This window comes from Dendrobates tinctorius, unplaced genomic scaffold, assembly GCF_039654945.1.
Source record: "Dendrobates tinctorius isolate UK_male_01 unplaced genomic scaffold, ASM3965494v1 ptg000049l, whole genome shotgun sequence".
NCBI lineage: Eukaryota > Metazoa > Chordata > Amphibia > Anura > Dendrobatidae > Dendrobates > Dendrobates tinctorius.
Window position 1 is genome coordinate 24,646,020 of NW_027361717.1, and position 13,981 is coordinate 24,660,000.

Genomic DNA, 13,981 nt, shown 5'->3' on the forward strand with positions numbered 1-13,981 from the left:
TTTTAAAAACACAAAAAATATTTTTTTTTCTGAAATTAAACCTTAGCCATTGATGATTTGGTTTCATTGCCGAAACATAATAGCTTCATCAGAGGCTCCTGTTCTGTTTTCACGGTTTTACTGCAACAGGGAATAAAAGTGATGTTTGATAGGAAATACTTTCAATGCTGCATTTTCTTATATTTTTTTTTACAACTATCGTGTTAAAGCTATAAAAATGTTATGATTCATGCACTGTATTTCATGCATGGTATTCATCCTAATAGAAATGTAGATTAAAAATGCCAGAATAGTTATTTACTTGTCTCTTAAGGCTATGATCATGTTGTGTGCAGTCCACATGTCAGTGACTCTGTCGGGGCTTCTGTCTGAAGCTCTGGGAAACAGGATTTGTACAGAACCTCTGATGGAGCCAGTCGCTGTGAGGCAGACATAGTCAGGTGACCGCTCCCATCTGTCTCTGTAATATTTTGGAGATATTTACTTTTTATATCAGTTTCCTTAGAACTTATTATCTAGATCCTAAAACTCAGGGAATCTTCAATTCGCCTTGAAACATCATCTCTATTTTGTGACTAGTCTTTCTTGTCTGATCAATTTGTTTTATTTGGATAGAACATACCCCTTGTATGAGGCATCGGCAGAGTGTGCTCGGAGGAAAAAACATGAAAATAGGGGCATTTGTACCAAAATGTGATGAAAAGGGAAACTACGTTCCGAAGCAGTGTCATGGCAGCACCGGTTATTGTTGGTGTCTTAACGAAAATGGTGAAGAGATCGAGGGAACAAGAACTCCACCAGGAAATTCGGGACTGACATGTGAAAATAAAGGTAATAATCCATGCTATCAGTGTACTCACCTCAGTCTCTACATTGAGTTAGTTATGCCCTTACTTACTATAAGTCATTCCTTACAATTAGGAGTCAAATCAATCATCTACAGTAGATACAGAAATACATTTCCTAAGGTTAGGGATAAAATATTCAACATAATAAATAGCAAGTGGGGGTGAGTAGCATTCTCTGCAAAATTTGTGCCACCATAGGGCTATATAGGGAGTGACGCAGGGGAACATCTGAAAACAATTATTCTGAATACCTATAAGTGATCTAATTACTAAATGGCTCTCCTAATCAAAATATATAACCTATAAAAAAGAGGAATACTAAGCCAATGTAAAAAGTTAGTACCAAATGTATACGACTACATGACAGTGGACGTAGTCCCACTAAGAGTTATTTCCCATTAGTGTGTGTACTTGATTATACCACATGGCTCAAGAGTACTGTACTAAGAAAGATCAGAAATAATACAAAACATATAATACAAAACAGATATATGTAACTATATACAGTGGACATAGTCCTACATGGAGATATAACCATTAGTATACAGGTGCTTCTCACAAAATTAGAATTTCATGAAAAAGTTAATTTATTTCAATTCTTCAATGCAAAAAGTGAAACTCATATATAGAGTCTTTTACACACAGAGTAATCTCTTTCAAGTGTTTATTTCTGTTTACCCTGATGAATATGGCTTACAGCTAATGAAAACCCAAAAATCATTATCTCAGTAAACTAGAATAATTAATAAAAAAACACCTGCAAAGGGTTACTAAGAGTTTAAAAAGATCCCTTAGTCTGCTTCAGTAGCTCCACAATCATGGGGAAGACTGCTGACTTGACAGATGTCCAGAAGGCAGTCACTGACTCACTCCACAAGGAGGGGAAGCCACAAAAGGTAATTGCTAAAGAAGCTGGCTGTTCACAGAGGGCTGTATCCAAGCATATTAATGGACAGTTGTGTGGAAGAAAAAGGTGCACAAGCAACCGGGATAACCGCAGCCTTTGAAAGGATTGGTAAGAAAAGGCCATTCAAAAAATTGTAGGAGATTCACAAGGAGTGGACTGCTGCTGGAGTCATTGCATCAAGAGCCACCACACACAGACGCATCAAGGACATGGGCTACAAGTGTCGCATTCCTTGTGTCAAGCCACTCATGACCAATAGACAACACCAGAAGCGTCTTATCTGGGCCAAGGAGAAAAAGAACTGGACTGTTGCTCAATGGTCCAAGGTGTTGTTTTCAGATTAAAGTAAATTTTGCAAGGTTTCAGAGTCTGGAGGAAGAGTGGAGAGGCACACAATCCAAGCTGCTTGATGTCTAGTGTGAGGTATCCACAGTCAGTGATGGTTTAGGGAGCCATGGCATCTGCTGGTGTAGGTCCACTGTGTTTTATCAAGACCAAAGTCAGCGCAGCCGTCTACCAGGAAATTTTAGAGCGCTTCATGCTTCCCTCTGCTGACAAGCTTTTTGGAGATGGAAATTTCATTCTCCAGCAGGACTTTGCAGTGTTGGCACCTGCCAAAAGCACCAATACCTGGTTTACACACCACAGTATCACTGTGTTTCATTGGCCAGAAAACTCACCTGAACTTAACCCCATAGAAAATCTATGGGGTATTGTCAAGAAGAAGATGTGAGACACCAGACCCAACAATGCAGACAGATGAAGGCTGCTATCAAAGCAACTTGGGCTTCCATAACACCTCAGCAGTGCCACAGGATAATCGCCTCCATGCCACGCCGCATTGATGCAGTAATTAATGCAAAAGGAGCCACAACCAAGTATTGAGTGCATTTACTGAACATACATTTCAGTAGGTCAACATTTCGGATTTTAAAATCATATTTCAAGCTGGTGTTATAAAGTATTCTAATTTACTGAGATAATGACTTTTGGGTTTTCATTGGCTGTAAGCCATAATTATCATTAACAGAAATAAACACGTGAAATAGATCACTCTGTGTGTAATGACTATATAATATAGGAGTTTCATTTTTTATATTGAAGAACTGAAATAAATGTTTGATGATATTCAAATTTTGTGAGAAGCACCTGTATATGTATAAAACCCACAACCTAGTAGTGCCAGGGTCTGGATAGAAATGTTAGCATCTGATAAAAAGAAAAATCATGTGTAACATTGCTAACAGATAAATCGGCTGGAGATAGGCTAACACAAGAATATATAACACGCATAATGGAACATATACAAAGGATATCTGTTTTGTATTATTTCTGATCTTTCTGAGTACAGTACTCTTGAGCCATGAGGTGTAATCAAGTACACACATTAATGGGAAATGCCTCTTAGTAGGACTACATCCACTGTCATGTAGCCGTATACACTTGGTGCTAACTTTTTACAAAATATTGTATCCTAAGAGCTGCATTCTGTTCTGGGTAAAGGACATATTTGGATTATATGTACATAGGCCTATACTGTTTATTAGGTGTCACTACTTTTTTTGGTTACACCTATGTGGGAACTGGAATTAGTAAGGAATATATTCATATCATACTCACTTTTAGAGATGAGTAATGGTAATGTACTCTAGGGTATTCTGTGTGGTTCCTACTTCTGGTTGGCGTTGTCACGCCGTGCTCACCTGGGGGCGGGACCTCGGTCCCGACGCCATCTCTTCCGGAGCCGCGGTCACTCCGGGGGTCCCGTCGGGTGCGCACGCGCAGCTCTCGTTCCCGGGTCTCCTCCTACATGTCACATTTGCGCGCTCCTGTCAGTGCTGTATAGGGCTCGGTCCTCTATATGGTAATGGAGGACCTGACCCGATACCTGTAGTGGTCATGTGCTTTCTGGCTAGGTCCTGACCCGGAACCAGTAGTAGTCATGTGCTATATCAGACGACCTCCCCCTAGGGGAGGTGCCTGATTATTGTTGTGCTTCCTGGCTTGGTCTGCCGTGTCCCTGCCTGGCTGTGCGCTGTATTCAGGTCCCCTGCCTTGCACTCTGTTGTGCCTCTTGGCACACGCTCTGAACGTGCGCTCTGTCTCGTACTCGGTTGTGCCTCCTGGCACATGCTCTGACCCTGTACTGTCTCATACTCGGTTGTGCCTCCTGGCACACGCTCTTACCCTGTACTCTGTCTCATCCTCAGTTGTGCCTCCTGGCACACACTCTGATTCCGTGCTCTGTCTTATACTCAGTTGTGCCTCCTGGCACACACTCGGACCCTGTGCTTAGTCTCATACTCAGTTGTGCCTCCTGGCACATGCTCTGATCCTGTACTCAGTCTCTTACTCTGTTGTACCTCCTGGCACACGTACCAATCCTGCGCTCTGTCTTATGCTCAGTTGTGCCCTCTGGCACACACCCTGCTCCTGTACTCTGTTACACCTCCTGGCACACCTGCTGCCTGACTCAGTGCTCTGACATGCTCCTTGCACGCATCCTGCTTCACTCACACCCGGACAAACGAAGTCTCTGTATACCACGTGTTCCCGTGTCCACGCTTTACACGTTCCTGCAGACACACTCACCCACTCGTGTCTCCTGTGAGCCGGCCGCCTGGTGCCAGCAGTCATGGTGCCTCACCCCCTGGGGCTTGCCCCTGACACTCCCTGTATAGGGGGTGGTCTTCACTAGGTCAGCTCACCCTGGGAGGGTTGGTGTCACGACCCAGAGGGTCCACTCCAGGAGTCGTCACAGTATAATCAGGCCATGGACCCCGCTGGTATCACCACCTCCATCCAAAAGGAACTGGTGTTCCTACGGGAGAGTCAGACCAGGATTATGGCCTTTTTGAAATCCATGGAGTCCCGTGTGTCGGCCATACAATCCGTTTCTGGCCAGTCCTCAGTCCCGCACCCGATGCCGCGCCTCGGCAAGCCACCCCGATATAGCGGGGACCCTAAGTTTTGTCGAGGATTGCTGAACCAATGCCGGTTACATTTCGAGCTTTTGCCGCAGCACTATCCCACTGAGCGCGCCCAAATTGCCTTTATTGTTTCACACTTAGAGGGGGAGGCGTTAGCATGGGTGAACCCCCTCTGGGAGCGCAATGACCCACTCGTCTCTCAGCTTTCCACCTTTTGGACACCTTCCGCAAGGTGTTCGACGAGCCGGGTCGGCTGGCCTCTATCACCGAGTCCCTCTTTAACCTCCATCAGGGTACGCTACCGGTGGGACAGTATGCCATCCGTTTTCGTACCTTGGCCTCCGAACTCTGTTGGAACAACGAGGCTCTCGTAGGGATCTTTTGGCGTGGCCTGTCGGGTCGGATCAAAGACGTACTGGCAGGTCGGGATACCCCCACCGCTTCAGAGGATCTGATCTCTCTGGCGACACGCATTGACCTGCGGTTTCAGGAACGTGCCCGTGAATTAGCCAGAGAGAGGAGCTCCTCTCACCTCCTCCGTTCCTGCTCCAAGAAGCCGGGAAACTTCTCTGCCTAGGGTTGATAGGAGAGGCCTCCCTAGGTGTATGTGATTCCTCTCCTCCCCTGCTCGTGTCCGTATTATTGAATCTCAGTGCCAAGCGTTATTCTGAGGAGGCTTTTCTGGATTCTGGCGTGGAGGGGAATTTTATCACACTCAAGGTGGTTAAAAAATACCGGATTCCTGTCAGATCCCTGGAGACTCCTCGGTCGATTGTTTCGGTCAATGGTACGTCCGTGCAGGAGACCGTTACCCAGGCCACCGAAGAGATGGAGCTGCAGATCGGAGCCCTGCACCTGGAGAAGATCTCCTTCCTCGTCTTGTCTACCATGTCTTACACACTTCTTCTAGGCCTCCTTTGGCTACGGACTCATGAGCCAACCCTGGACTGGCGGTCGGGCGAGATACTCCGGTGGGGACCATTCTGTCAGGAGAAGTGCCTGTTGCCCGTCTGTCCGATGAACTCTGCCGGTCCATCCCCGACACCTACAGGTCTGCCGTCGGCTTACTGGTCCTTTGCAGATGTCTTTGACAAGAAGGAGGCCGAGACTCTGCCCCTCCATTGGCCATATGACTGTCCGATTGACCTCATTCCTGGTTCTACGCCACCCAGGGGTAGGATATACCCGCTACCCCCTGCTGAGACCCAAGCTATGTCTGACTATATCCAGGAGAACCTTGTGAGAGGTTTTATCCGTAAGTCCTCCTCGCCCGCGGGAGCAGGATTTTTCTTTGTAAAAAAGGACGGTTCCCTCCGTCCTTGCATAGACTACCGAGGCCTAAACGATATCACGGTCAAGAACAAGTACCCATTGCCATTGATCCCGGAGCTCTTTGACCGACTTAGAGGAGCTCGAATTTTCACCAAACTGGATCTTCGTGGGGCCAACAACTTGATACGCATTCGTTCCGGGGATGAGTGGAAGACCGCCTTTAACACCAGGGACGGTCACTATGAGTACTTGGTCATGCCCTTCGGCCTCTGCAATGCCCCAGCGGTGTTCCAGGAGTTCGTGAATGACGTCTTCTGGGATATGCTGTACTTCTGCGTGGTAGTCTATCTGGATGACATCATCGTTTTTTCTCCAGACCTCTCCGCTCACAGAAAGAACATGCGTCAAGTCCTCCAGCGCCTGAGGGAGAACTGCCTTTATGCCAAGCTCGAGAAATGTGCCTTTGAGCAAACGTCCCTGCCATTCTTGGGGTACATTATCTCAGAATCAGGTCTACGCATGGATCCGGCAAAGGTGTCCGCCATCCTCGATTGGCCACAGCCCCATGGGGTGAAGGCAATCCAACGCTTCCTTGGTTTTGCGAACTACTACCGACAGTTCGTTCCTCATTTCTCCTCGTTGGTTCGCCCCATCTCGTCCCTTATCTGCAAGGGAGCTAACCCAAAGGCTTGGCCCTCTGAGGCTGAAGAGGCCTTCCATTCGTTAAAACAAGCCTTCGCCGCTGCTCCGGCGCTTCACAGACCTGAGGTTAGTAGACCTTTCACTCTCGAGGTGGACGCATCCTCTACTGGGGCTGGCGCAGTCCTTCTGCAGAAATCTTCTTCTGGACGTTTTGTCACCTGTGGCTTCTTTTCTAAAGTATTTTCCTCCACTGAGCAAAACTACTCCATTGGCGACAAAGAGCTATTGGCCATTAAGTTGGCCTTGGAGGAGTGGAGGTACTTACTGGAAGGTGCCATACATCCATTCAAGATCTTCACGGACCATAAGAACCTGGCGTACATCCAGTCCGCACAGAGGCTCAATCCTCGGCAAGCCAGGTGGTCCCTATTCTTCGCCCGCTTTGACTTTGAGCTACATTTTCGGCCCGGCGATAAGAACGTTAGAGTGGATGCGTTGTCAAGATCATTCCTGTCGTCTGATGCAGAGGAAGAACCCTCTCATATCATTGATATATCCAAAGTAATTACTGTGGCTCCTGTCAAGTTAACCACGTTACCTCCGGGAAGAACCTTTGTGGCTGAGAATAACCGAAAACGAGTGCTAAATTGGGGACATTCGTCCAAGATTGCCGGCCACGTTGGTGTCAAAAAGACTTTGGACTTAATCTCTCGCCATTATTAGTGGCCTTCACTCTCCCAGAATGTTAAAGACTTTGTAGCATCTTGCCCGTCCTGTGCCCAGAACAAGATACCCAGACAACCACCCTCTGGTCTTCTGTTCCCGCTTCCCGTTCCGTCGGGTCCATGGCAGCACATAGCCATGCATTTCATTACTGATCTGCCTTGTTCTTCAGGTTGTACTGTGGTCTTGGTGGTTGTAGACCGATTTTCAAAGATGGCCCACTTCATTCCTCTTCCAGGACTACCCTCTGCTCCTGACTTGGTGAAGATCTTCATTTCCCATATCTTCAGTATTCACGGCTTCCCCCAGCACATCGTGTCAGACAGAGGGATCCAATTCACCTCCCAATTCTGGAGAGCTCTATGCGGACTCATGAAAGTGTCATTGGATTTCTCTTCCGCCTATCACCCTCAAACCAATGGGCAGGTGGAACGTACCAACCAGATCCTTACATCCTACCTCCGGCATTTTTCTAATGCTCATCAGAATGACTGGGTCGGTCTACTTCCTTGGGCTGAGTTCGCCTACAATAATCACTCCAGTGAATCGTCTACCAAGTCTCCTTTCTTCATCGTCTTTGGTCAGCATCCCAATGTGCCTCTACCGGTACTTCCTGTCTCGGGGGTACCTGCTGCGGATTCTCTGTCTGTGGAGTTCTCCAGGGTATGGCAGGAGACCAAACCCGCTCTCGAGAAAGCACGGGACAGAATGAAATTACATGCTGACAAGAGGCGCCTGGACGTTCCTCCATTTCTCACTGGTGACAAGGTGTGGCTCTCCACCAAATGCATCTGCCTTAAGGTACCATCTTACAAGCTGGGACCCCATTACATTGGTCCTTTTGAGGCCCTCAGGCGGATTAATGATGTTGCTTACAAATTGAAGCTGCCTCCTTCACTCCGTATTCCCAATTCCTTCCATGTGTCTCTCCTAAAACCTGTGGTTCTTAACCGATTTCATCCTTCTCCAGGCCACACACCCCAGCCTCTTGGCTTGGGGGATGAGTTTGAGGTGAATGACATTTTGGCCATGAAGAAGGTAAGAGGGAGAACCATGTTCTTGGTCGATTGGAAGGGTTTTGGCCCCGAGGAGAGGTCATGGGAACCCAGGGAGAATATCCACGCACCCCAGATTTTGTCTAAGTTCCTCTCCAGTTTTAGAAAGAGGGGTCGTAAAGGGGGGGTACTGTCACGCCGTGCTCACCTGGGGGCGGGACCTCGGTCCCGACGTCATCTCTTCCGGAGCCGCGGTCACTCCGGGGGTCCCGTCGGGTGCGCATGCGCAGCTCTCGTTCCCGGGTCTCCTCCTACATGTCACGTTTGCGCTTGCGCGCTCCTGTCAGTGCTGTATAGGGCTCGGTCCTCTATATGGTAATGGAGGACCTGACCCGGAACCTGTAGTGGTCATGTGCTTTCTGGCTAGGTCCTGACCCGGAACCAGTAGTAGTGATGTGCTATATCAGACGACCTCCCCCTAGGGGAGGTGCCTGATTATTGTTGAGCTTCCTGGCTTGGTCTGCCGTGTCCCTGCCTGGCTGTGCGCTGTATTCAGGTCCCCTGCCTTGCACTCTGTTGTGCCTCTTGGCACACGCTCTGAACCTGTGCTCTGTCTCATACTCGGTTGTGCCTCCTGGCACACGCTCTTACCCTGTACTCTGTCTCATCCTCAGTTGTGCCTCCTGGCACACACTGATTCCGTGCTCTGTCTTATACTCAGTTGTGCCTCCTGGCACACACTCGGACCCTGTGCTTAGTCTCATACTCAGTTGTGCCTCCTGGCACATGCTCTGATCCTGTACTCAGTCTCTTACTCTGTTGTGCCTCCTGGCACACGTACCAATCCTGCGCTCTGTCTTATGCTCAGTTGTGCCCTCTGGCACACACCCTGCTCCTGTACTCTGTTACACCTCCTGGCACACCTGCTGCCTGACTCAGTGCTCTGACGTGCTCCTTGCACGCATCCTGCTTCACTCACACCCGGACGAACGAAGTCTCTGTATACCACGTGTTCCCGTGTCCACGCTTTACACGTTCCTGCAGACACACTCACCCACTCGTGTCTCCTGTGAGCCGGCCGCCTGGTGCCAGCAGTCGTGGTGCATCACCCCCTGGGGCTTGCCCCTGACACTCCCTGTATAGGGGGTGGTCTTCACTAGGTCAGCTCGCCCTGGGAGGGTTGGTGTCACGACCCAGAGGGTCCACTCCAAGAGTCGTCACAGGCGTTTTCTGTTTTGTAAATGATTTCCTTTGTATATTTCCATTTAACTATATAATCAATAAAGATGAAATGTTTTACATTGGCTTAGTACTCCTCTTTTTTGTAGGTTAAACATTTACTCTGATTTGGTCAGTGTAGTTATCCCAGGTGAAGGAGAGAGGTTGATGACTGCCAACACTGAAGGGAGTGGGAGTGAAGATTGCATCCACCACTAGGGTAATGATTAGCCACCCTCATAGGGAGTATAAGGGGAACTACATCAGATGTGGCAGGATGACGGGCACATGTGTGTGGGAGGCATACAGTCCAGCCTATTCTACAGGGCTGTGGAGTCGATAAGCCAAACCTGCGACTCCGACTCCTCAATTTCCCTTACACCGACTCCGACTCCACGACTCCGACTCCCACACATATTGCTTATATTTAAGTGAAAAATTTATTGTAGTACAATGTGAACCTCAGACATTTAATCATTTTTATGATCCAATAATCAAGATATTTAGATAGAACAGAATATATATTGGTGTACTACCCGGTTTTCATTCGTTTTGGTACAGATACGATATGGATAGACAGATATGGATAAATGGATAGATAGAGCAGATTTCTAATCTGCTTTTGCTATTGAGTAACATTATCTATGAGCTCAAAAACCTTTCAGGTGATGCAGTTTTTTAAAAAGATGATCAACTTTTGCAGCTGAAAAACGTATCCTCAAAAAACACAGGAAAAACGCTGTGTGTGAATGTAGCCTTAGATCAGGAATATAACAGCCATTTATAGGACATTTCATAACTTTCCCAAACTCCTATGAAAAAATATTCAGCACATCCTGCATTGAATTACTGTACCCAATTTATTATATATTTTAGGAGTTGGAGTCGGTCCATTTTATACCGACTCCAACTCCGACTCCGACTCCACCAAAATGAGCACCGACTCCGACTCCACGACTCCGACTCCACAGCCCTGCTTTTCTAGTCACCCTACAGTTAGGTCCATATATATTTGGACAGAGACAACATTTTTCTAATTTTGGTTCTAGACATTACCACAATGAATTTTAAACAAAGCAATTCAGATGCAGTTGAAGTTCAGACTTTCAGCTTTCATTTGAGGGTATCCACATTAAAATTGGATGAAGGGTTTAGGAGTTTCAGCTCCTTAACATGTGCCACCCTGCTTTTAAAGGGACCAAAAGTAATTGGACAATTGACTCCAAGGCTATTTCATGGACAGGTGTGGGCAATCCCTTCGTTATGTCATTCTCAATTAAAACACATTGATATACAAGGAGTACAATGGAGCCGCCGTGTATACTGACTGTACACCTTTGGACTAAACCTTTACATTATATTAAAAGTAGCCATCCAATCAGAAACTACAACTTTAATCGCTATTTTAGAAAAAAAAAGACATGCAATGCTTCAGGACATGATATGATACCACATACACAGCAATAAGCGGCTTCATAAACTCTTGGTTATATATCCATTTTCAGCAAACAAACCTCCCTGCTTGAAGGAACGTCAGAAACTGCTCAGTGCTAAACCTTCACCAGCAGTTTTTGTACCGGAATGTGATGAAAAGGGCAACTATCGACCTCAGCAGTCCCATGTCTACACCTGGTGCGTGGATGAATATGGGGAAGAGGTTTTTGGTTCCAGAAATTTCCCTGGAAAACCTCCAAAACCATGTGAAGCTTCCGGTAAGAATCTACTTTACTCTTCCTTCCTCTCCCTGTGCATCGATGTTATTACAGGCAGTGATTACAGATATAAGACTATGTAAGGGGATTGGAGAATGTTACTGCTTTCCCTTTCCTTCTCAGGTGGTCCCGGTATCACATTTGCGCAAGTTTTTTTTTCTCGCATGTGTTAGTGTAATGTAAATTCTACGTATGTTTGTTGATATATTGTGGTATTGCTACATGAGTAAATGTATTACCGCCTATAAGTAATGGTAGTGCTATGCAGTTACGTGTATTACGATTTCCAGTAATATGTACATATCATATCTTGTTCTTTTATACTGTGTATTGTATCCATGTAAGTTATAGGGAGGGTGTATTGTCAGCTTTTGGCCACCAATGGGGGATATTCTAGTGGTATAGTTGTAACTAAGGAACTAGTATAGGTAACGGTTAAATATAGAAGGGGCTGCTGTGTAATAAGCAAGTGTAAGTGTTAGGTTAAGCCAGAGGGCGAGGGACACCCGAACCGTCTACAAGGGCTATAGGCCCCGGACAACACAGCAGCCACGCAAAGTTGAAGGGGTGAAGCCCAGTTATCCAACACAACAGGACATCACAGCAGCAGGCAGATACCGTTGGGGATCCAACAGCAGTTCCAGTATGTGGCAACTCATCGCATGGGCAGATACCCTCTTGGCTGGGGCAAAATGGCTAGAGGAACCTACAGATGCAGTGAGTCTGAACAGAAAGCATGTGGTGCAAGTGCAGGGAACAGCACAGAAGGGCAGATCGCTCTCCCAGTGGCTACTGACTCTGGTAAATAGTGATCTTGCATCTGGGGAAAAACAGACCAAGGGAAGCATATCCGTAGCAGAGCTGTGTAGAGAGGAACACTGTTATGCAAAGACTGTTGTAAAAGCTGTGATGACTTTGGATGTGCTGTGTAAGGAACCCAGTAAAGACGTTCTTGTTAAAGCTGAAATGGACTGTGTCTCAGTTAATATAAATCCACCTGGAGAGGTTCCCCCATGACATAGGGAAGATCCTGAAGGAGCTGGACCTGAAGACACAGGAATGCTGACTAGTGAACATTATTCTCCTGTGAAGGGAGGCCAGGACACTAGTGCCCAGGTGTCCTCGGCCATGATTACGGTCCTGGCCAAACCTTACAACTACAATAATGACTTATCACTGATACATTGTGACTGTACAATTGTGTAACGTCATGAAAACCCATTGTTGGGCTCCTTGTCATTGTATGCTGAAGTGATAGAGAAGAAGGTGGATCTAAGCTCGGACTACATCAGCTCTGACGGACTGAGAAATATATGATGAAAGTTCAGTATGAAGGTCACCCTACAATATAGTCATGCATATACAGATAATAACACCAATTCTTCTATATTTGTTATCAGGTGAAACAGCCTGCATAAAAGAACGCAGTAAAGTGCTGAGTGTCGCAGAACCTTTACTCGGAGCCTTTCTACCTGACTGTGATGAAAACGGCTACTTTAGTCCATTGCAGTTCCACGGCAGCACCGGATACAGTTGGTGTGTTACCAAAAATGGTGAAGAGATAAAGGGTACAAGAACTGGACCGGGACAGACACCCCCTACATGTGAGGTCTCAGGTGAGGAACTACAGAGTATGTCAGGCATTACGTTTGTGGGAAACCGGCTGACCAAGGCCTCTTTTCTAAGCTCCAACACATCTACTGAATGTACAATAGATAAAATGGTTGTCCGACACAAAATCACGAAAAAATACTACTTTTTGCTCAAATATACCATATTTTGCAACTTCTTAACACTATAAATCTGTCCTAAAGATTTAATAAATTCTCTTCTTAAAGTTCAATTCAACATGAAAGATCACAAATTCTTTGCCCTGATTTTTACGCCCTCTTTTTGGACCTTTGCCTGCCACGTCATCCATTTTTTAAATCGGAAAACCTTTTTATTAAAATGTTTTGTTACACAAACAGAAAAACAAACCCCCCCCCCCCCAATCCCGCCCTACGCTCAGCCATTTGGTGTTACAGTGAAGCATCATACTTGGCAGTGGAAAGTGCTATAAGCCGTCCCCGCTTAATTGTAAAGTGCTGTGGAATATGTCGGCGCCGCAAAAATAAAATTCATAATATTATTATTAGGCTCTAGTATTTTATACTGTGGTTATCTACTTCGACATTGTGTATGCCACCTTTGTCTACGCCATGTTAACTATTTTACCTGCCTAAGTGGATCAAGAATGAGAAGTACTAGTCATAGTCTCTATATTTGCTTTAGTTTTTGTTTTTATAAATATAACATGAACATAAGTCTTATCTTTTCCTGTCTGTTCCAATTGAAACAATGATTAGAGAGAGAGGCCTCATTCAGACGACTGTGTTGCACGTCCCTGTTCTGCCAGTGTTTTTCACAGATTCAGTGTATGGGGTGAACTGACCCATGGACCTGTCTGAGATGGAAAGAACATGTAAAGGATGATGTGCACTATGCTTCATCGTATGTGTATGGTTAACAGCTGGGAATTAGTGCAGGACGACGTAGTACCGGGTTTTGGCCACAAGATGGAGACAGAGAGCAGTGAGAAAAGGACTAAGGCTACTTTCACACATCAGTTTTTTGCCGTCAGGCAGGATCCGGCTATTTTTAGAAAAAACGGATCCGGCATAAATTTTGGAGAACTGTAGAAACGGATCCGTTTTTCTGCCGGATCTGTCTAGCAGGTTATATCTGTTTCCTG

General features: G+C 46.2%; 1 protein-coding gene across 1 annotated transcript in view; it reads left to right on the top strand.

The window, feature by feature from the left end:
• LOC141091149 (saxiphilin-like) overlaps positions 1-13,981 on the top strand; it is a 149,979-nt gene that overhangs the window by 29,859 nt on the left and 106,139 nt on the right. Inside the window, exons 4-6 of the mRNA XM_073576547.1 lie at positions 616-831; positions 11,041-11,247; positions 12,648-12,863. Of these exons, the coding sequence (XP_073432648.1) occupies positions 616-831; positions 11,041-11,247; positions 12,648-12,863 (639 nt within the window). The remainder of the gene's footprint in view (positions 1-615; positions 832-11,040; positions 11,248-12,647; positions 12,864-13,981) is intronic.